We start from the raw sequence: 25,229 nt of genomic DNA, 5'->3' as shown, positions 1-25,229 counted from the left end.
GCTTATGATTCCAGTGATTTAAATGTTATTTCTCAAAATTATCTTTTCTTGAAATAGTCCAGGTTTTGTCTAAACAGGATTATAACACAGATTGTTTTCATATATGGCATAAACTGCCTCTGGCTATTAGAAGAAAAAATGTACAGCTATGAGCTACTTCCTATAGTACAGCATTTGATTCCCTCAGTATTTATCTGCCTGCTATACAACCTCCAGCAAGTCACTTAGCCATCCAGTGCTTTGTGACAACTGGGTATTTTCTCAAGTCTCTTCATTAGTATCTTGGGCTGCATGCCTAGTAACTACCTATGCTACAATAACAAAGGAATACAAGTCAAAAACTCAAGAGAAAAAGGCTGAACACATAGGGATATGAAAGAAAATGGAAAAGTAATTAAAGAAAGGCAAATAAATACAAAATAAAATAAATTAAGTACTAAAAGCTACACCCTAAGCAGAATCATGCTCTCCTCCTTTTTCCATGCAAATTTTCAGTGGGTGCTCTAGTTTCTTCCCCCATTCCAAATATATGCTGTTAGGAGAACTGATGTTCATCGTGGTTCACTGTTGCAGTCATTACTGTAGGGTTCTTCCTGCTGGCAGCAGCCCTCAATCGGCCAGAGTCCCAAAGTCTGGGTCCGATGTCGGCTGAAGTTGCTCCTTCCCGGACATCAGTTGCCAGGGATATAAAGGCCTCAGCCGACGCCATTTTCCCCAGTCTTTCTTGCCCTGCGGTGCCCGTAGCAAAGCAGTTCGCAAGTGCTGGTCGGCCGCCTCCTGTTTACTTTTGGTGAGTTTTGTATCGAAGACTTCTTATTTAAAGTTAAGTACCCTGTTGGGGAAACTTTTTTCTTGCTCCAGTCCGATGTCAGAAAAAGTTAACGTATTTCTTGTGGGAAGCAAATATCTCATAAGGATTTTCACTCTTACTGTATACCTTGCCTAGGCCCTGACCACGACGTAGCTAATTGTAGGTTTTGCGCTAGATTTAACCAATGCACTATTAGGCGTAGGTACCATTTTGCCTTCCATTATTTTGGAAGAAGATTTAATTACAATATGTCGTCGGATTCTTACCCGGCTACCGGAGTGTATAAGAGGTGCAAGGATAAAGACAGGCCTCCGAGGTCCAAAGCGGACATTATTCAACCACTGCCAGTTGCCTGTTCGTTGGTCGTCAGTGAGGTGCTTTTGCAGCCCCTGTCGTCCGCCACTTTTGAACCGGTTGCCTGTACTGACTCCCACGAGGAACCGATGGGGCCTTCAGAATTTCCAGGGAATGGACCTTCGGATAGTGCTCCCTCAGATGGGTCTGGAGCCGCTGTGCAGGCACTGGCTTCTGAGGGGGTTTTCAGGCCTACACAGCTTCATGTAAAGATGGCTTCAGTTTTGCAGTCAAAGACAAAGACAAAGACTAAGGCTCCGGCAAAGACAAAGAAGCAAGCACAGGCCCCTTCTGATCAGGGCCCTAGATCTCAAAGACAGATGTTTAAAATGGCTGAAGACCTGTTAACTATGATCAGGGGTTCCCATCCCCCTCCTGACAAGAGACCTAGACTAGAGCCAGATTACGATTCCTCAGATCAAGTTTCAATTTCTTCTGCTTCTTCCTCTGAGCAGGATTATTCCTTCCCTCCTTATGAGGATTCTGATGCTGAAGAATCCCTTCCTTCAGCCTCTCCTAAAGATTATTCATTTGGGGAAACTTTGCATGACATGAGAGAGCATTTTCACTGGGAAGGGCAGGAATACTCTGAATCCAAGAAAAGGCTTAGGGATTTTCTTCTGCTCCCACAGCATAGGCCCCTGGCTATTCCCCCTGTATTGGACATTGTGGATTATGTTTTTACAGAGGCATCCCTCTCTCCTGATTCTTTTCCTCCTGCTCCTGTCAAACCGGATAGGTATTATAGGGTTCCAGATTCTCACAAATTTCTTTTTAAGAACCCTTCAGCTGATCCAGAAACTATCTCTCAGGGCCCTAAGGGTGTTAAAGCGGCCTCTGCTAAGAATCCTATTCCCTCTGATCGAGAGTCCAGAGCCTTGGAAAGATGGGGCAAAAAAGTTTATACTTGTCTATTAGAGCTTTGAATTGTCAATAATTTCATATGTTGAAATATCAGCAATACCTTTTGTCTGTGCTAAAACAAAAGATGTCTGCTGTTTCTGGTGGTGCAGAAAATAAGGAGTTACAGGATTTATTGCATGCTACTGAGCAGGTGGGTAAACATATCCTGCACTGTGGTTTTGATTCTTTGGAGGCTTCTTGCAGGGCCGCAGCAACTGGCGCAGTTATCAGAAGGCATGCTTGGTTAAAGGAGCAAAGTTTGCTGGATCAGGTTAAGGCAAAACTTTTAGATGCCCCTTTGCAGCACAATGTTTTGTTTGGGGCCAAAGCTGAGGAGGTATTAAAGAAAATGAAAGACAAAGCCAAATCTATGCAGACGGTTAGAGATTTTCTACAGGTACAACCCCCTACATTTAGCAGCTAAACCTTGGTCCTTTCTGAGCTTGGTCAGACCTCAGAGAGGCAGATACAGACGTTCCACAGGTAGAGGACAGGCACAGCCTCCTTTCAGAAATAAGCAGTGGAGTGCCCCCTCTCCCAAGGGAGGAGAAGATAGGTCACAACCTTACAGGAAACAGTCATTATGACTCTCCCTTACCAGCTCCAGGGGCTCCCCTCCTGGATGCACCTTTGGGAGGAAAAATCTCTCTCTTTTATCACAATTGGAGCCACATAACCCAAGACAAATGGGTTCTGAACATAGTTTCAAGGGGTTACAAGTTTCATTTCCATACCTTGCCAAAACCAAACGGATGGCCAGATCTGCCAAAGCATCAATGGACAGAGGCACAACAGCAAGTTCAGTCCCTCATGGCTATGGGGGCCATAGGATTGGTACCGAATTCAGAAATGGGGCAAGGGTTTTATTCAAGTCTTTTCCTGGTTCTCAGGAAGGAAAACACATGGAGACCAATCCCGGACCTTTCCATATTAAACACCTTCCTAGATATACCAAAATTCAAGATACTCACTCTGCAGCAGCTGCTGCCTATGCTGAGCAAGAACACTTGGATGGTGACTTTGGACTTGAAAGACGCTTACCTGCATATTCCCATAAGGCAAGAGTGCAGACGGTACCTGAGAGTGCAGACGGTACCTGAGATTCAAAGTGGGCTCGAAGCATTACCAGTTCTCTGTGCTGCCCTTTGGCTTATCTACTGTGCCCAGGGTCTTTACAAAGTGCCTGGCACCAGTAATGGCATTTTGCCGACAGAAGGGAATTCAAATATACCCTTATCTGGACGATTGTCTCATTCAAGTGGATAACAAGGAGACTTTACTTCAGCATCTGGCTTTTGTGCAGCATCTTCTCTGGTGCCTAGGGTTCACAGTGAACCTAAAGAAATCAAACTTGGTGCCCACACAACAGATTACTTTCCTGGGTGCTCTTCTGAACACTACAACCCAGATGGCTTACTTGACACCAGACAAAAAAGTGCAACTGGCTTCTTCTTTCAAAAACCTAGCTTCAATGAGTCAGCTAACTGCAAGAAAAATTCTACAGGCTTTGGGTTACATGGCATCCTGCATTCTGTTAATACCATACGCAAGACTGCATATGAGGAAGATACAGTGGTACCTCAAGAGTGTATGGTCTCAGCATTGCCACAGTTTGGAAACAGTGATCACAATTTTGCCTTGTCTCCGGCAGGAGTTTTTTTGGTGGGCCGAGGCCTGTCTCCAGAACAAGGGGAAGCCTTTCTGTCCCACTCCAGCCAATCAAGTCATAGCGATGGATGCTTCAGACTATGCTTGGGGAGCCCACATGCAAGGGAGATGTCTTCAGGGTGCCTGGACAGAGGACCAAATGCACCTGCCCATAAATTTGAAGGATATGCTAGCTGTACAGAATGCCCTAACAGCCTTCAAGGATCTTATTCTACTGGGGCAATTACTGATAAAGACAGACAACACTACAGTGATGTGGTACATAAACAAGCAGGGAGGCTCTCACTCTTACCCCCTGTGCAGATTGGCCATGAATCTGTGGAACACAGCACTGGCCAGCAAGGTAGACTTACAAGCTCAATTCCTGCCAGGAAAGGACAACACTCTGGCAGACAGTCTAAGCAGAAATCTTTCAGAGCCACATGAATGGATGTTGGATGTCTGGATATTCAGGATGATAACAGAGGCATGGGGGTGCCCGGACATAGATCTTTTTGCATCCCCCCAAAACCATCAACTTCAAACATACTGCACGAGGACCTACCACAAACTAGCATGGAAAGTGGATGCCTTTTCATTCAGTTGGAAATGCCTCTCAGTATATGCTTTTCCTCCTTTGCCTCTCCTACCACAGGTACTTCTGAAGATCAAACAGGACAGACCGCAAATGATTTTACTGGCTCTCAACTGGCCTCGGCAATTCTGGTATTCCACCCTGATGAACCTGACTCAGGGTCCACCCTGGATTCTGCCACAAATTCCACATCTACTGTCTCAACAAGACGGCCGGATCCTGCACAGTCATGTCAAAACTCTGAATCTAGCAGCCTGGCGGATCCAGGATCTTTAAACCGCTCTACCCTTACCAAACAGGTAATGGACGTAATCCTTGAAGCTAGAAGGCCCAGCACCAGGAAATCTTATGCAGGTAAATGGAAAAGATTTTTCTCCTGGAATCAGGCCCAGGGATTTGATTCTGCAGTTCCAAACATTCCTCTGATTTTACAATACCTAACAGAGATGTTACATAAGGGCCTATCTTTTTCATCTATCAAAATTCATGCCTCTGCTATTTCTGCACACTACAATACGGATCCCCCAATTTTTTCTCATCCGTTACTTAAACAATATCTCAGAGGGGCAAAGAATATAAGGCCCCCTATAAGAGCACCAGTTCCCATTTGGGATCTCAACTTTGTTTTGGAAATGTTAACTTTGTCTCCTTTTGAACCTGCAGCCTCCACAGATTTAAAGTTCTTATCATGGAAAACTGCTTTTCTTTTAGCTATAACCTCTGCCAGAAGAGTTTCGGAATTACAAGCACTCATGGCTGTGGAACCCTTCATTATTTTTCATCAGGACAGGGTGTCCCTGAGGACTAACCCCACCTTTATGCCTAAGGTGGTTTCAAAAGTAGCCTTGAATCAGACTGTTCATTTACCTACCTTTTATCCTAATCCCCAAAGTGAAGAGGAGAGAATTTTGCATTCTTTAGATATACACAGGCTGCTTCATTTTTACCTGGACAGGACCAAGATTTTCAGGAAATCTGACCAATTGTTTGTAGCTTATGCTTCTACTTCACAGGGGAGAGCAATCACTAAACAAACTATTTCTAAGTGGATTGCCCACTGCATCAAGTTCTGTTACTCTCATCATGGCGAACCAGTTCCTGTTAATGTTAGAACACATTCTACCAGAGCTACTGCTACTTCAGCAGCTTTTCTCAGTGGAGTTCCTACCAAGGAGATCTTAGAAGCTGCAACTTGGAGTTCTGTGCATACTTTTTCTAAGCACAACAACCTCCCCCTCTATTCTAAATCTAGGGCAGGCTTTGCCTCTGCAGTCCTGCAGGGTTTTGTAGCTGCCCCTTCTGTTCCTTCTCCAGCCACCCTTTCTTAGCTTTGGGATTCAACCCTACAGTAATGACTGTAACAGTGAACCACGATGAACATAGTACAGTTGTGTACTCTTACCATAAATGTAGATGTTCGAGTGTGTTCACTGTTGCAGTCTGGGTTACCCTCCCTCCTATCCCGTCTTTTGTTGTTTTTTGACTACTGTCTGTGTCTCCTTGGCACTACTCTTTCTCTGAGGTATTTTTGCTGGTGAAATTTGGGAATGTTCTAGTTTGATGTTTGCTTATTCTTCTGACTAAGTTTTTGGCCTTCATTTTTTTGGGCACCTGACATCTGGGGCAAGAAAAACTGGGAAAAATGGCGTCGGCTGAGGCCTTTATACCCCTGGCGCACTGACATCAGAGAAGGAGCGACTTCAGCTGACGTCGGACCCAGACTTTGGGACTCTGGCCGATCGACAGCTGCTGCCAGCAGGAAGAACCCTACAGTAATGACTGCAACAGTGAACACATTCTAACATCTACATTTATGGTAAGAGTACACAGCTGTACTTTCCTGTTCTACACTGCATATAGGTATACGTGTGGCAGGTGAGTATGTGAATGCATCTTGTGATAGACTCTTTGCTGGGATGGGCTTCAGCTCTAACCAACCCTGAAAAGGGTAGAGTGAGTATAAGAGAATGAGTGAATGAATGAAATTCCAAGAAAACATAAGATAGAAAAAAAAAATCAAGAAATTTGTTTCTTCATTCTCTAATACCCACTTCAGGGTTGCAGGGTAGCCAGGACCTATCAAATCACTCAGCGGGTGTAAGGCAGAAAAACAATCAGGGATAGGACATCAGTGTGGGACAAGACACACAGGCACAGATACACATGGGATATGTACTCAGAGGCAATTTGGAAGCTTGCCATCTCACTTATGGCATGTTTTTAGGATTTAGGAAAACTGGAGAACATGCAGACACTGCAAAGTGGCATCCCAGTCAGGAATGAAACTGGAAACTGTGCTGTGTGACAGTAGTGATTTTTTGTAAACAAGTATCCAATATCTCTTCAATTCTGCCAACATTATGCTTTTCATTGCTATAACTGCTTTAAAAATATTACTCTCTAATTTTAAAAAACATGCTGAAAAGGACTCTTGAAAAGTCAAATATGGAGGGTGTTGGGGTTACAAGGAACTGGAGTATGCTAAATTATCTCTACTACAAGAATTTTTTATGCTACCAAACAGGTTTCTGTTGTCATTTCAGCCAACAATGAATTATGGTAGCATTCATTTTATTACAATGCCAACAAGACAGATAGAGCATTTTAAAAGTCTGTGCTAATCTATTCTTTATGCAGTGTTATTACTATCAATATTTTTAAACTGAACAGATGAAAGAACTGTAACAGATCTCAATGTTCTTTAATAATTCATTCTACGTGCTCACTTGTTGAAGTTACTATTGGCAACCATCTTCTTTTCCTATAAAATCTTCAGTGAACAAAACTCTCTGAACATATATTTTATAATACTGTCCTATCTCACACGGTTTACATTCAGACATCTGATCTTGTAAACCTTTGACTTAATTAAAAATCCTACTTATTATACAGTCTTACTGTACTTACTATACAATTCTATACACATCTCTTGTGAGACTATACAGTGGGCTGATGAAACAATGTGTTATAATCCTGTTTAGACAAAACCTGGACTATTTTAAGAAAAGATAATTTTGAGAAATAACATTTAAATCACTGGAATCATCTTCTGAAGGAAGTTTTGTCTAAGAATTACCAAAATAAATTAATAAAATAAAAATTAAATAAATGAATAAATAAATAAATAAAGCAAGCAAAGACATGATGATCTACATTCCAAAAGACTTATTCACAGTCCATCACAGCACACCTGATATACTCCATTATAAGGTTACTGTGATATGTATGATCGTGTATACATCATGGTAACCTTCCTGAATTCAGCGGTCGGCCTAAATACATTGATGCGAGGTGTTGTAGCATGAAGACGTGCAGCACTGTATAGCGCTGGCTCTGCGGCTGTGCGGTACACTAATGAGGCAGTCTGCGGGAGAGGCATATGCCAATTAGCCATGTGCATTCAGTCTCTCTCTCTCTCTCTCTCTCTCTCCCTACAGGAAGAAAACTGCATGCAACGGAGTCAGTAAATCACTTCAGTGTGTAGAGTAGCATGGCCAGCCCCAACAAGTCTTGGCCAAAAGGTAGTGTCCATCTACAGGAAGTAGCACAGGGATCATGGGGTGGGGGGAACTACTTGTCAGCAGGGACACTATACTTGTGCCTTAGTAGCAAGTAAAGTAGTATGGGGATTGGGGAGGTGGGGAAACTAGGGACCAGGGTACTACACTTGTATCATAAAGGTACCTAAATTAGTATGAAGATCAGGGGTAGGAAGAGCACTAGGGAGTACTCGAAACTCTTGTGTGTTAATGGCACTTAAACTAGTACAGGGATCAGAGGGTGGGAGGAACCACTAGATAAGGAAATGGACAGGCAGGTACAGGGACTGTGTTTTGTGTGGGTGTTTGTGTTTTAATGTGTAATTGTATGTGTGGGAGTGACATGGGGTTGCCTATGCATACAAAATGCGGGCCAAGAAACTTACTGCTGCAGTCTGTAGATCAACAGTGATCTGCTCATTGCAATAGTAACTGCAATACATGGACATGCAAGTTAGCCCATAACAACATCTTTCCTCATCTCAGCGAACATGTCGGTGAACAGCACAATATTGCACCATGGGAGCAGGGCCTTTTTAGCATGAGGCACAAGGCTCACCCCTAAGCCTTTTCATGAATCTCCAGGAAAGTTAGAGTCTGCCCTAACATCTGAAAAATGGTGTGAATATTAAATCATTAATTACAAAACTGAAGCTGACATCCAAAAGAAGAATTGTAACTGATTTTGAGAATTTGGAGTTGTGATATCAAATCCATATATGTTGTTTAAATTCAACAGCAACTGCTTGCGTTCTCAGATTTGAAACAAATAATTTTATCAGCAACTGGTTTAATTGGCACTGTCTCTCATAAACAACTCCTATGACAGCTGCCCACAAAGGGTATCTCATAACCTACTTTCTAGTGGTTTAATAATTACTTGTCAGAACATACCAGACAGTCAAATGGAATTCTACCTTTCCCCTTATCTACCCATCACTACAGGTGTACCAAAAGGCGTTATCCTTGGCCCTCTTTTACTTATATCATTATAAACTACCTTCATGTTGAGAAGTATGTAAGAATGGTACAGGATATGTACAAGGGTAGTGTGACAGCGGTGAGATCTGCAGTGGGAGTGACAGATGCGTTTAAGGTGGAGGTGGGATTATATCAAGGATCAGCTCTGAGCCCTTTCTTCTTTGCAGTGGTGATGGACAGGTTGAAGACGAGATCAGACAAGAGTCCCCATGGACTATGATGTTTGCAGATGACATTGTGATATGTAGTGAGAGTAGGGAACAGGTTGAGGAGACCCTGGAGAGGTGGAGATATGCTCTAGAGAGGAGAGGAATGAAGGTCAGCAGGACTAAGACAGAATATATGTGTGTGAATAAGAGGGAGGATAGAGGAATGGTGAGGATGCAGGGAGTAGACTCGGTGAAGGTGGATGAGTTTAAATACTTGGGATCAACAGTTCAGAGTAATGGCGAGTGTGGAAGAGAGGTGAAGAAGAGAGTACAGGCAGGGTGGAGAAGAGTGTCAGGAGTGATTTGTGACAGACTAGTACCAGTAAGAGTGAAAGGGAAGGTCTACAAGTGGGTAGTGAGACCAACTATGTTATATGGGTTGGAGACAGTGGCATTGACAAAAAGGGAGGAGTCAGAGCTGGATGTGGCAGAGTTAAAGATGTTAAGATTTGCACTGGGTGTGACGAGGGTGGACAGGATTAGGAATAAGTATATTAGTGGGTCAGCCCAGGTTGGAAGGTTTGGAGACAAAGCCAGAGAGGCAAGATTACGTTGGTTTGGACATGTGCTGAGGAGGGATGCAGAGTATATTGGGGAAAAAGATGCTAAGGATGAAGCTGCCAGGTAACAGGAAAAGAGGAAGGCCTAAGATAAGGTTTATGGATGTGGTGAGAGAGGACATGCAGGTGGTTGGTGTGACAGAGCAAGATGCAGAGGACAGGAAGAAACGGAAACAGTTGATCCACTGTGGTGACCCCTAATGGGAACAGCCGAAAGAAGAAGGAGGAGGAATAATATGTTGTCAATTTTCATCTATGTATATGCATTTTCTTTCTTTTCTTTTTTTTTTTATTTGTGGAGTTTTTCTCCCCAGGCCTCTGCTGAAAAGAGATAAAATTATCCAGTTTTGCCTTGCCACCAACAGAAACAATCAAGCGACAATGTTCACACCACCAGTAAAGAAATGTCAATAAATAAATAAAACAATAAGGGATTATTCACTAGAATAACGAATTTTGAAGACAAGAAGTATCCTTGCTCAACTTCAGTTTTACACTTAAAATAAAATTACAGGCAACTGTTCACAGATGTTGCTGCTTGAGTACATTTAGAATGATTCTTGATTATCATTTCATGTTCTACTGCAAATGTGCAATACAGAAAAACTTTGAAACAGAAACTTCTTATTTATTACATCAAATTCCTTGTTAGTATCATAGGTAAGGATACAAACATTGTTTAGGCTAACATGTGGATTAAAAGTTTCCATAACAGCTTGCACAAACAATGTAGTCTCTGATATCAACTTACTGAGTTCAAGAATGAACTGAGAAAGAATATTTTGTGTAAATAATATGAACCATGCCAAATCCAAGGATGGTATAAGATGCTTGATTCAGGCAATGTTTTCAGATATAAATAAGATGTCTAGATAGCCAAGACCTGTTTTTTAGTGTCCACCTATATCAGAAACTACAACCAGATTCCAAACAAGACAAATTCCAACCCACTACTCCTACAGTTTAATAAGGGGGAAGCAAAGGAAAATGTGATGAATGAATTGTGACATAAGTACAGCTCTTGGTCTCTGCTGGATGAGCTTAAAGTGATTAAGCCTCAACCAGTAATAGTATGAGAAGACACAAATGGGAGTATCCATGATGAGGGACAGCTTTATTTTGGTAAATTCATCTACAAAAAAAAACTGACTTCTCCATGGCATGCTCTACCCACCAACCACATGGAAAAGTGCAGCTGGATCAGCTGACATTGCAGAGATTTCAATGGACACAACATTTGACCTTTTATGAGAAATCTCCATTCAATAGCCAGCATAATACTTTCCAAACTAAACTTATCCTCAAGAACGGGTCTGTTCTGCTGCTTTCTCTACAACTTCTTTCCACGCTTACACAAAAAGTGCACCTCATGGTCAGATCATGGCTTTTTCCACACAACAAGCCTAGGATGCACACATGCTTGTGGAAGACTACCAGAACATCCAATGCAGCTGGGCTATGGAGACACCACAAATTAATCTGAATCAGCTGCACTGATGCCTTGAGGTAATAGGTCAGGCAGACTGAGCACAGCCATTTCATTAACCTTCCTTAAATCTTAACAAGTGACTAGCTCTGTACAGGTCTAACTCAGGAAGCCAGATTTGAAAAGGACCAGGTAGTTGTTCAAGTGCCTAGTTTCAAATCTAAACTGGAATATCAAATCCAGTTAGTGACCACACTCTTACACTGAAATCCAGGTATCCAAAACCCAGGAGTCAAACGGGTGGAGGATTAGTAGGAATTTCCTGTCATAGCAGCAGGCCACTTTAAGGTCTTCCAAATGAAAATTAACACAAAAATCAGTTGTAGAATTAAATCTAAGACAACTGGCCTTAACAGGAACTGCTAGTGAACAAAACTGAGAATCGAAGAATCAAAAATGACTTACTGCCCTTGCTATAAAGTTAGATTAAATGCAGTGACAGCATATATAGCTAGATAATGGTTGAAACTTACAGGTCACCAGTGTAGGCTTCACAATCAATTCCCAAGACAAAAAAACAAAACAACCCCCCCCCCCCAAGCAATTACAGGATATACAAGTATCTGTCCTTTTTAGCATGCAAAAGTATAACTAGTCATTTAAATATTAACCTAGAATAACATACCACAATGATAATAGCTAATAGACTGATATTTAGAGAGTAATATCCAGATAAGGAATCAAGAGATGTAAGTATAAACAATAAAAATACTGGAGTCAAATTTCAAAGTATTCCTCTAAGATCAATATTAGAGGAAAAGTCAGTCTATTAATTTGGAATTCCTATGACCATAATAACTGCCATCCAAATTACAAAATGAAAAAGACAAGAACACAACTTTCTAATAAAGACAAGTGAGTTACAGGGCAGGTGAAAATGCTTCCAAACAAAAGACATTATTAAGGATAAAAAAAATTAAACACGATGCTACTTACAGAATCTAGTGAGATGTTAAAGCTTACAATCAGTCAAGGCAAATTCACTGTAATAATCCAAACAGCTTATGAAGCTAGGTATTGAATAAGAGGACTCTGCTATAACTTGACCTGAGGGTAGGAGGGTCACTGTAGTAGAATGTATTGCTAGACTTTCCATCACTATTGTCACTCCTCTTTCACTCAGTCACCATCTCCCTTCACAGTACTGGCCTCTGTGGTCACTACATCTGAACCTGATAGTGTAGGAGCTCTGCCACAAGGCCAATATCTCACAAGTTTTCACTGAGAATTTTGTCATTTCACAACAGCCTGTGATTACTACATCCGACCTCAGTAGTGCAGAAGCTCTGCCACAAGGCCCAACTCCCACACGTTTTCATTGAGAATTTTGTCATTGTACAGTGTAAGCAAATTTAAGTTGAAGAACCTAGCTCTGCATTAACTTCAACTAGACAAATACGTACCCGCTCTGTGCTGAGAAATGATTCTAACATCCCCCTTTCCAAAGAGTAGTCCTTAATCTCTAAGGCGCACCTATTAAGTTGGCCACTCTCCTTTCTCTTGACCAACAGATTACACTGTAAATGCCAGTTAGTCTCCTTATCGGCCAGGTTTTCTGCATTCAGGAAATGAAAGAAATCCTGTTCTACTTAGTACCTCTACCTTAATTGCTTTGTACTGGTTATAAACTGATTACTCTCTGTTATAATTTGACCTGAGGTTGGAAGTCTGCTATGCTCAGCTTCATGTCCCACCCAATTCCTCTCTTACTCCACTATTATATTTTCCACATACATATTTCACTTGTGACTTATTCCACAACTTTCCGCAAACAACCTTACTACCATCACACAAGCACACCTGTTTCTTTCTACCCAATTCATAGCTTCCATTTAATCTTTTAGTACCATTCCCAACTACCTTCCCCCTCCCATATTGGTTTGCACATAGTCACACCCCTTCCTTACAATATCTGTTCTACATATTGCCTTCTACTTTTCCAAATAAACGCTCACTTCTTCCTAGTTTAACTACCTTCTCATCGTCTTAGCCTTTTAAACCTCTCTATTCCTTATGTTACAGGAGAAGATAGTAGGACAGCCCAACTCTCTGCCTTCATAGAAAATACCTGTTTCCTACCTACTCTCTATTAGTTTTCACACTCCATCACCTTCAAATATTCTACTGCCTCATGACTTCTTTTTCCTTCTTGATCCCTGCTTCCCCTCTTCCTGCCAACAATAACATACAGATCTGTTTACTTTTTCATGTTACTCGTCAGATTATCCTCTATTCTCCCACTGAAGGTAGAACTTCTATCCCCTACACAATATGGCTCCTGTCCTTCCCATAGCACATACACTGGACTTCTAAACTATATAGATACGGTCAATAAAGCTAGAGATAACAGCAATCTAGTCTCCCTTTTATTTCTACCCTTGTCTAAAGCCTTTAAAACAGTTTGTTACAGCAAACTTCTGTTTCATATGAACTCATTAGGTCTCTCTCAGCTCACCTTTCTATGGTTGAAAGCTACTTACCCAATAGGTATCAGTCAGTAAAATGGCATTCCACCCTCTCCCCATACCTCCTCCTCACCACCCGTGCACCACAAGGCTTTATCCTTGGTCCCTTCCTCTTTAGCATTCTCACCAACACCCTTCTCACATCCACAAAACAGACCTCCCTAATAAAGTACACAGATGACTGCACACTTATTTGCACACATGACAACATGGCATACCTGCAAAAAAAAAAAAAAATATATATATATATATATATATATATTCACGAAGCTTTAACAGCCACTGAAACATGGCTTTGTAACTCACAACTCATGCTCAACCCTAAAAAGTACAACTTTTCCCCCAAATCCCTCTCTCATTAAAAAACAAAATTTAAAGTCCTCTCTCTTGATTATACAACCAGTGAAGTCACTTTCCATAGCAAATTATTATGGATGATAATCTGAAATTTAACCCGCATATACTAAATTGCATAAAAAATCATTACAAACTAGGAAAGCTTTATAGAGCCAAAAACTTTCTCACCAACGCAACTAAAACTACACTTGCCACTAAATATCTCCTCCCATACTTTTTTATGTCACTCCAATTCTTACATCCTTCAGGCATTCCAAAAATCATTACTTGAACAATGTTATAACAAAGTTGCTAAATTTGCAGAAAATACCCCTTTCAGAAACTACCACAGTACAACACTACAAAGCCTAAATTGGTTAGAACTACCCCATCAACAAACATAAACAGCTTCTTTCCACCTATAAAATTATCCAGCATCCATCTGCTTGTCCAGCACTAAATAACATTTTACACAACTATTTTCCCAGTCAGTCATTATAACCCAATGACAAAAAAACTCCTGTTTGTACACAAACTTATAAGATCTGTTGGGCATTGTCTGTATTTGTACTGTGTTGCTAAGGCCTGGAACTCCTTAAGTGTATCTATCAGGTTAATACCCTCCCTCCCATCCTTCAAAACTATTCTGAAAGACTTCCTACCCAAAAGCTGTCTGCTCTTGTTCAACACAAGAATAAACTAGATCCCTAAATGTGAACAAATACCTTTTCATACTTTATATCTCCTTACTCTCCCTTCTTCACTCACTTCCTTACATCTGTTAATGTTTCAATTGGCTTTCTCAAATCTAAGTCAGACAAAATAGGTGAGTGAAGCAATAATTCTCAAGTCAAAAAAATCCATAAGAGAAGAAATATACTGGTACATATCTTCTGGATAACAGACCTTCCACTTCTCACTCAGTTAAACACCACACCCCTTTAACCAGGCTGATGTTCAAGACAAGCTCTTGAACAATTACTCTTCTTCTTTCGGCTTTCCCCGGTTAGGGGTCGCCACAGCTCATGATTGGCAGTGGAGTTTTATAGTGTTGAGTTGCCAGCCTGGCGCCCAACCTTCCACAGAAGGCACACACATGCACACACTCACACCTAGGGCCAATTTAGTGTGTCCAATCCACCTACTGCATGTCTTTGGGATGTGGGAGAAAACCGGAGCACCCGGAGGAAACTCAAATGACCACAGGGAGGACATGCAGACTCCGCACAGAAGGCACCCCAGCAAACTCTTGGACAATTACTACATGGTCAAATTTATTAATGTGCTTAAGTTCCTAAGCACTTTACACAGAAAATCAGATTCAAGCAATGAATAATGAACAATGTGAAAAATAATCAATAAATGACAAATCTGACAGAGATTTAAAAGAAAAGTTCACTTAAAAATGCGATTACATAAGAACATTAAAAACAAGAAGTAACTATCAAAAACAGTCCATTATGACCATCCTTATCTTTCTAAATGACAAAAACTAAAAACAACAACTTTTAATTGCAAAGAGGGCCTCAAATTTGCTGTGGTAAACCAGATCTAAACCAAACTAATCACAACTCAAGCACTCCGCAAATGACTATCTGCAGAATACAGACACACTTTAGGTAGCTTCCCAACAATTACAACAAAACAAACTCAGACATGCTGTCTATAAAAATTTAGAAAGTCTGAAAAGTTATTTGTTCAAAATGTCCATACAGCAAAAAGTCAAAATTCCTCCAAACATTGCCGAGCTCCAATTACAACACTCCTCACTCATCAGGACTTAAACAAGTCCATCCCAGGAACTCCAAGCTCGAAAACATTACAATTTTATGAGTCTAGGTTGAGGGGAATTCTTACTTCACCATGTGCAATACAGTTATGGCACCCTCATATGATGACTCACCAGCTTAGGACAGTCGTAATTCTTTTCTAGTGAGTACAGTGGATCAGAAATACTTCATTATTACAATGCACGCCCACTTATTCTGCAGAATGTTGTTTCTATGCTACCAGTAAGTAGCCCCTCCTTATCCTTCTGCTGACATATGACGAATGCCAGTTTTTCCTATGGACTCCATTACTGGAACAAAATAAAACCTTTATGATATAAACCCATCTGTGAGGCTCTTTTATTTTCTTAATTTAATGTTAACATCTGTGTGGCTCAGTTAGAATTCCATCTAGCTACCCATCCATTAGTGCATTCTTAAGTCTTATGTTAAAAAAAGCACTTATCAGTTTATTTACATAATTGTTAAAAGGATTGATAGAATGAATGACCAAGTGCTTAAATGAATTGGATCTGTGGAAAACCGAGAATGCATTTGGGCAGATGAGACAGAAGAAAAACTGTATGAATCAGTTCTGATGATAAGTTGCTGTGGACATGTATAAACGGTGTCAGGGCTACACAGTCATTCTGGAGTAAAGATAGCAGTATCACTAACTAAGTACCAGGACAAGTAAGTGCTGGGGACAGTTCTGAAGATTTTAATTTGTGAAGGGACAAGCAGGACACAGACTCTGCATGTAAATTTTAAAAAAATACTGTGGAGCTTACACCACAAATCATAGGGGCACATTAATGGTCCTCCAAGCATATACACTGGACAAGAGACGAGACAGACAAGATATTTATAACTTCCAAGAACAAGGGCAAAAACAACGTACAGTCATGGAAACCTTTCCTGCTGCAGAAAAAGTATTACATCACAATAGTATGACACGAAATTTAAATGGATGGACTAAAGGATAAAAGAAGAAGATATATAGACAAACAGCAGGTGATACTTGGAATGCTTTCTTCAAAAGGCAATACTATGCACAAGGAAGGCATTTAAGGCTTGGGAAAAGCATGAAACCAACAAGGACGAGGGAGGATAAATGCCATATAGTACTTATCCAGTAGCTATATGGAAAATACTGGGTCTGTCAGTATTAGAATGAGCTTAGCAATACTCAGTTACATCAGGAATTGTAGTAAAGGCAGACAGCATTGCAGACAATTCCTTTATGCATAAAAAATTATATTACCTAGGAACACATATGAACATCAGCTGTATTCTGTTTATTGCTTATTACTACACAGTATAAAGACAAGTACCTCAATTCTGCATGTCCTGGCATTAATGATGTACACCCTGTTTCTGCAGCCACACCACACTTTGTTACCAACAGCAGCAGTGCAACGAATAGAGTGATGTGGTCGGCCCAGATCCAACAGGCGGTGATTGGTCAAGTCCCACTCTCCATCTGGAAGACAAATCAAAATGAAATCAAAATGAAAAACAAACAGGCATAATGGAAAAAAAACACTCTACCTACTAAGTTCATGGCTCAGAGGCTGCTAAATAACCCGATTCTTGTATTGTGCAGTAGCTGATTTTACTGACAGTGACAAGTACAAAACATGTAAGATTAGCAATCCAGTGACCTATTATTTTTCCACCGATAACATCCAACACCTCACAGGCCTATAATGGTCTAAGTCAGTTCCCACCTTCGCCTTTCATGGTCACTGTCTTGGTCATATAAATGACACCACGTCATAAGCTGGTTGATGCTTCTACCTCATTCAGCACAAATGTATACCACACAAAATGCCTCTTTTCAGTCACAACATAGACACAATAAAGAAAGACTGTACGTAATTACGAACAGAATACAGTGTGTGTGTGTGTGTGTGTGTGTGTGTGTATGGGAGCACTACAAAATCCTGAAAGCCCAAAATCCTGAATGTTCAAAATACTGAAAACTCAAAATACTGAATCTCATAATAGTGAGGACACACAGGATACCAACAGTTATTATATTCCAGCAAAAGTACATACAGGAACATATTATCCTTCAACTAAGTACAGTCTCAGAGTTGATATATTTAAGTAGCAGGGTGTGTGGAGAAGGGTAATATGGTTGGTGTTTTATTTGTTTCTGCATGTACTTGTGCTGGAATATAGTAAGTGTTGGCATCCTGTGTGTTTTCACTATTATGAGATTTAGTATTTTGAGTTTTCAGTATTTTGAACTTTCAGGATTTTGGTTTCAGGATTTTAGGCTTTCAGGATTTTGTAGCGCTCCCATATATATAAAACAATGTCCCCAGTCGTAACACAGATACAATAAAGAATGTACATAATAACAAATAGAATACAATGTGTGTGTGCGCGTCTAAATGTATGTATGTGTGTGTATATATATATATATATATATATATATATATATATATATATATATATAGGTATGTATGTATATAGCAATGGCCCATAGTAAATCTTCTTGATCTTCCTATATCACTTAAGTAGCTACACACAATGCAAGGCTGTAAGGTTGAAATCCTAAATTATTTAAGAGGGAGCATGTTCTGCTATTTCATTTCTAACTTGTTGTTACATAAAGTAATGTTCTACCTCGACTGTATGATCTTATCCTAATTGTTGCTGTTTTGACCAATGGTTTAACTTATGTTTTGGTATTTTCTGGTCCACACCATGTGTTTCCTTCCAGTCTTTTCTTTACCTGGTGCCATTTTTTTTTATTTAATTTCTTCAACAATTTGCCAAGTATTGTCAAGTCCTGATATTAATTTCTTATAGTAATTTACCAAATTTACTGCATATATTTTACCTTTTGTTATACTGTCGTCACATTCTTTATGCCTAAAGCCAGAAACACTGCCGATAAGGGTCTAGAAACCAGTCCAGTTACCCAGTTACCTATCAGATCAATCAATCTTAACTCCAGAGTGAGAAATGGGGCAAATGTGAAGTGAGACTCAGTTGAGGATTACAAAGCTCCAAATTTTACAATATCAGAACTTTCAAGCTAGTGGAATGACTGCCCAAAAAAGGGATACTGTAGATTAGTAAAGCTAATACCAGACTTGCTCTTTGGGCAATTAGGACACATTTGACTTTGCCTAGGAGATACAGTGGTGTTCTCTTTGGGTCACTTATCAATGAGTTGTGGGTTGGCATAATGGTTAATGTATTTATCTGACAGACACAAAATACAAGATTTGATTCTCACCTAGGCTCAAAATGGCCTCCAGGGGTCATTAGCCTCGAAATTAAGTATGAGCCTATGGGCATGCATAAGTTGTTTGTGTACATTACAGAGACTTAAATGATGCCTGCTTGGGAAGTTGCAGTCACTGGAATGGCATATTACAGAAGTGGTAAAGCCATACATGTTCTAAGTGGTCTCCACCATCCTAACTACAACAAAGTATTAGTTTAAGGGTGTGCACGCTTGTGCAACCAGCTTATTGTACATTTTCTAATTTTTATATATTTGTTTGTTTTTCAATTGAATTGTACAGGTTATAGGTCACATTAAGGGTAGGAAAATTTTGAAATAATTTATTGTGATCTCATTTTTTATATCACAAAAACCTGTCATTTTAGCAGGGGTGTGTACACTTTTTCTATCCACTGTAGCTTAGCGACTCACATTTTCAAAACTGGACCCAGGGATAATTGCCCATCAAGTCCTGGAGGGGTAGCTGCATTGAGTCATAATTGCCGTACCAGTACTCGAGTCATGTTTCTCACTGCCCACACCTAGGGCTAGGTTCCACCAGTTATAATACCCAAAATAAAATCACACCTTTCTCACAGTCCTTTAGGTGCCTATATAGTGAATTAGACTCCATAGCCTTAGATATCTCATAATAATGTTTGTATATCCTGCTTTTTAATGTTCTCTCAGTCTTCCCAACATAATAAAAGGAACAAACTTCACAGTAAGCAAGATATACAACTCCCTTCGAGAAACAGTAAAAACTACTATTGACCTTCACAGACACCAAGCCATTCAGCATTTTCAAAAAGCTGTCCCAATATTTTTGAATAATTTTCTGCATCCCTCCTGTATCATTTTTTATAGGGTAAAGGATCAGGTGTAACTTCTTTTAGATCACAGTCTTCACCATCAGAACTGTAATTGTTACTATGTACTTCCTTGTCCTGGGAAGTTATGTAAATAGTTTGAGCCTAAGAGGGGACACATTTAGTACCCTACCCTTCCAGTATTTCTTTTTTTATTTCTATAACTAAGGGTTCAGGATAACCCCTTTCAAAAAAAAGTCTAGTAACAGTTTCTAGTTCATTTGAGAGGTCTCTATAATCAGAAGTCATACAGACAACCCGGACCATTGGACCCTTTACAATATTTTTCTTTTGGTGAACGGGGTGATTACTACTAAAGTACAAGTAGGAGTTAGTGTAGTTCTCTTTCCTGTAATGTTAGATTTAAATCTCCTATTTTCAAGGTCCTTAACTAAATTTACATCTATGCAATGTATTTCATCTACTCCAATATTATATGTGATTTTTTAAAAAATCTGTAGGAGTATTAATATGTTGGACAAATAGTTCCAAGTTCTCTTCTCAAACCATTCCATATTATAAAGATGTAATCCAAAAAACATAAGTATAAAACTATGTTAAAAGACGGGGAATTAAGTAAATTATTTTTATGCCAATGTAGTAAAACCTCACTGTCAAAGATGGGTCACAGGCAGCTCCCATAGCAACCCGTCATTTGCTTTTAATATTCCCCTTGAACTTGAAATACACATAGTTATTGTTCAGGACCAATTCTATCCTTTCCATGATCACATTCAGCTCTTTATTAGACAAGAATTTATGCTCTGTTAAAATATTGACACCATTCCAAACATGTGGTAGGAGGAGTGACCAAAAACAAGTCATGAACATCAATCGCCATTAATAGGCCATGAGAGTGATAATGGACAGGGGTAACTTTAGCTAAAAAGCCCCATGAATCTACAAGTATATACTCATAACATTTCATTACTGGTTTAAATTTTGTATCCACATAAACCACCAGGTTATGACACATGCTATGTAATCTGGTAATGTTTTGAGCTTATTGCAAAACTGTAGTAGGTCAGTGGTAGGCTAGCATGAAATGGTTTGCATTTCATGACTACTTGGATTAAATTCTTTGAAAACACGGGTGACATCAGAGCATATGACTTACCTGCATCTCTGCTAAAGATGGCCACTGTCCCATTAGCTAAAGCAACAATAACATAGCCCTTGGCATGGCTGAAAGTGAACAAGAAAAAAGAAAGTCAGACTAGAAAAGAATCACAAAATTATATTCTTAGTGCAGCTGTGTCATATAGAGAAAACAAGTCAATCAACCACTCAACCAGTGGGATTGGGGAATATATGAAACAAATGAAGTAATAACACATCTATGCATCATATCACTTGATACGCAAGAACACACTTACGTTATTGGATATTGGGATGTGTTATATACCACCCATTGTAAATCCTTATTCTTACTGCGGTTTTTATGTTTTGCCATAAAGTGCTACCTTGCAATCAATATATTAGTCTTTTTTTTCTCAAATATTTTTTTTTTTCAATTAAAATATCATTTACATAATATTTTTAAATATCATTTTAAACAACTATATACAATATCTACAATAGCCTGCCTTTCAATTATATACACTGTATGTTATTAAATATAGAATCAACATCAGAGATACAGCATTGATTACTGCAGAGTGTCCAACAAAGATATAACTTTCTTCCAAGGATTATTTACCAGTGGCCTGGGATAGATTCATAGTTCTTTGTTTTTTATTTCCATCAATGCACTTGTCTTCAGTAAAGTGTAGGATTCTTCCAAGGTCGGGGGTGTATTTGAATTCCACCTTCTGGTTACCCATTTCCTAGACATAGCAAGTAATGTCCATAACACATACATATTTGTCTTATTCAGGTAGGGACCTTCATTTACATTTAGAATTATCAATACTTTAGTTAAGGTAAAGGATTCATTAAATAAAGCTTGTAAAAAATGATTGATTCCATTTCAATATGATTTAATTTTATTACATTCATAAAAAATATGAATCCAGTCTGCTTTGACTTTTCACACCTCCAGCAAAAACCATTTGTAGTAGTACTGATCTTTTTAATTCTATCTGGTGTTAACAATGCTCTATGTAAGTATTTCCAGTTAAATATTTTCCAGTACTGTGTGTTAGAGGTGTAATTAACTGACAGTAAGATGTTAGTTTTAATTTCTTCTGTTAACTGTAATGACTGACCTTTTGTTAAGAACTGCCAGTATGATGGTTTGGGAATTGTTTTATATGTTATTAACTCTTTATATAGATTTGAAATTGAATTTTTCTTTTCACAACTATTATATATAAATTCATACAGAAAACATATTAGATTTGGAATATCTTTAAATGAGGAATTATTAATTTGCATAAATCTTGAGTGTACATTAGAATGCTTTGTAAGGTTAATCAGTCCTGTGTTGGAATATTGTAAGCAGTTTTTATCATATGCATATCTAAAATATTTAATTTATTTACACATTGAAACCAGCATAAGAATCCATTTTTCCTAGGTGGTTATTGTTTCCCTATACATTTTGTGAGGAAAGTTCTTAGTGATGGTAAATGGGGTTAAAAGGTCAAACCAAAGTTTTAGATCTATGTTTGCATTGATAAGTTTCCTAAAGGAATTGATGTAATGATTAATCAGTGTTGTTTTAGAAGATTTTATTATATTATATTGTATACTTATGCATAATATATACCAGGGTTTGTTTGATTTGTCTACTATTAATTTTTTTAACAGATTAAATTCATTTGTTAATATAGCCATTGTTAATTCTTTCCAGTTGGCAAAATAATTTGGGCTTATCCAGTCTATTGTAGTTTTAAGCACAGATGCTTTTATATATGTTTCTATTTCTGGGAAGTTCAATCCTCCTTGTTTCCAGCATCTAATGTGATGAGTTAGAGCAACTCTATTCTTTTTGGGATACCATAAAAATGTTATTAAACATGAGTTTATTTCTTTAAGAATGCATCTTTCAGGAATTAACTGTATTGCTCATGCTACATATAGTATTTTTGGCAATAAGACCATTTTTATTAATTGCAATCTGTCTTCAAAAGTTAACATAAATTTGATCCACTTTTCTATATATATTTTTATTGTTTCAATAATGTTTTTATAATTTATTAATATTGTTTCGTTTATATTTTTGCATAACACTATTCCTAAATAATTTAGCGTAAGTTCTTGTTTTCCTATGATGGACTTATCTGCAACTTGTAGTTCTGTTTTCTTATTTAAAAACAGAAATTTTAATTTTGATCTATTAACGTGTAGACCTGAAATCATAAAATTTCTCCATTACTTCTTCTAGCTCTCCTAATGAACCACTGGAGTTTGAGAGGGTTAATAAAATACCATCAGCAAAAAGCATTATTTTAGATATGTACTGGTCATAGACTTCTATTCCTTTTATTCTTGGATTATTGCATATTATTTCTGCAAGTATTTCTATAGCCAAATAAAATAGGAGAAAGGGGGCATCCTTGTTTAGTACCTTTTGTTATATGGATAGATTCTGAGGTGAAAGGACCTAATTTAATGTAGGCTAAGTTAATAATATATATGTTTTTGAATAATAAGATGAAGGGAGGAGGAAATTCAAACAATGCTAAAGTTTTAAATTGTAGCTTGCTACAGATCCCCCACCATGCCCCAAGATTCTCACTACACCTTTCTAAACATACTGGAAAATATTAAGATACAACCAACTACCCTGCCATTAACTGGGAAAACTACTCGGGTACCAAAACCTTTTCCCAACGGTTCTTGGAATTCATAAATTCCAATGCCCTGGATCAACTAATCCATTGTCCCACCAGGGGCTCCAGTATCCTAGACCTGGTCATTACCAGCATGAGAGATGGATGTTCCACACCAGTGGTCACCCCCCTCATTGGTCAGGTCTGAGCATAAGCTAATCACCCTTGACATGAAAGTTCGACTGCTGAATCCTACACAAAGGCACTGTACAAGCACATCCACTCCTGCATGAATTATGCCATCCCAAATAGAACCAAGACGTTCTCCTCCAAAAAAGGAGGCCAATCTGGTGGTCACCTGCCATAAACAAACTATACAACAAAAGGAAGAAACTGTTACAGAAAAGAGAAAAATCCCAGGATGCAAAAAACTCCTTTACCAGCCTCAGTAAGAAGCTGAGACCCCTCATAAAATTCTCCAAAGCTAGTTACGAAAATAAAATTGTCAAAGATTCCAAAGACAACCACAAGGCATTCTATAGTTATGTCAGGAATCTAAATGGCAATGCTCAGATCTGCTCTGAGCTACAACAGAATGGCATTAAATATACTGATCCCAAGGATATAGGCAATATATTGGCAGATCGATTTAGTGCAAACTTCACCCCCCTCTCACCCCCCTAAAGGGTCCATCTCAATACCAAAAGATGGCCAAATTCCGGTAATCACGGCCACACAGGTAGAAACTGCACTCTCCAAAGCTAAGAATACAGCATCCATGGGACCAGACGGCATCCCAGGCTGTGTACTACATGAACTACAAAATGAACTGGCACCTCACCTAAGTGTCATGTTTAATCATAGCCTCACCTCAGGCTTCATGCTCACTGAGTGGCGCACAGCTACAGTTATCCCACTCCACAAGGGGGTATCCACCTTGGATCCTGGGAACTACTGTCCTATCAGTCTGACAAGCCTGATCTGCAAAGGCATGGAGCGAACTATCATGGAACTTATAAACAAAGACATTGGCAAACTTCAAACATTGGACCTCACCCAGTTTGGGTGCTTGAAGGGCCAATCTTGTCTCCTGAACCTGACTGACTTCTTCGAATCAGTCTCCAGAGCTGTGGACGAGGGTACCTTGCCAAGGCCTTCGACACCATCCCCCACTCTGGAATCATAGAGAAACTTAATAAGCTGGGCATAAATCCCTACATCACTCGATGGGTTGCCAACTGGCTTACTGACAGAACCCAGACTGTAAAAGTAGCCAACCCCAAATCCATCTCTAGACAAGTGACAATTGGAGAACCTCAGGATTCAGTCCTGGGACCGCTCTTGTTTGGCATCTACTTCTTTGAAGTACAGGCCAACACTAAGGGACTCTGGCTAACAAAGTTTGCCGATGACTGCAAACTGGGAGCCATTATTGAATCCCCAAATGATGGGGATATTCTACAAAAGGGCCTTACAGAAACAGATGCTTGGTTCCAGAGCAATGGGCTCAAGCTTAATGCCAAGAAATGTATAGTTATCCCCTTTGGGAAAAACCATGTACTCATGAATTACCACAGAGGTGGCAGTACACTAAACACTGAAAGTATGATGACAGACTTAGGGACACAGGTGGACAATGGTCTCACCTTCGATAACCACATTGCCCAACAGTCAGGAAATCCTTCTATGGGGCACACCTTATCACTAAGGGCTTTTCATCCAGAAAAAAGGAGGTAATTGTC

General features: G+C 39.3%; 1 protein-coding gene across 1 annotated transcript in view; it reads right to left on the bottom strand.

The window, feature by feature from the left end:
* Positions 1-25,229, bottom strand: part of LOC122809800 (C-Jun-amino-terminal kinase-interacting protein 3-like) — a 1,405,059-nt gene that overhangs the window by 130,285 nt on the left and 1,249,545 nt on the right. Inside the window, exons 22-23 of the mRNA XM_044081538.1 lie at positions 20,889-20,956; positions 16,990-17,138 (exon numbers count right to left, since the gene is read on the bottom strand). Of these exons, the coding sequence (XP_043937473.1) occupies positions 16,990-17,138; positions 20,889-20,956 (217 nt within the window). The remainder of the gene's footprint in view (positions 1-16,989; positions 17,139-20,888; positions 20,957-25,229) is intronic.

This window comes from Protopterus annectens, chromosome 1.part1 (genome assembly GCF_019279795.1).
Source record: "Protopterus annectens isolate FY-2018-M chromosome 1.part1, PAN1.0, whole genome shotgun sequence".
NCBI classification, from domain to species: domain Eukaryota; kingdom Metazoa; phylum Chordata; order Ceratodontiformes; family Protopteridae; genus Protopterus; species Protopterus annectens.
Note: the sequence above shows the minus strand (reverse complement) of the source record. Positions and strands in the feature narration are given on the sequence as shown.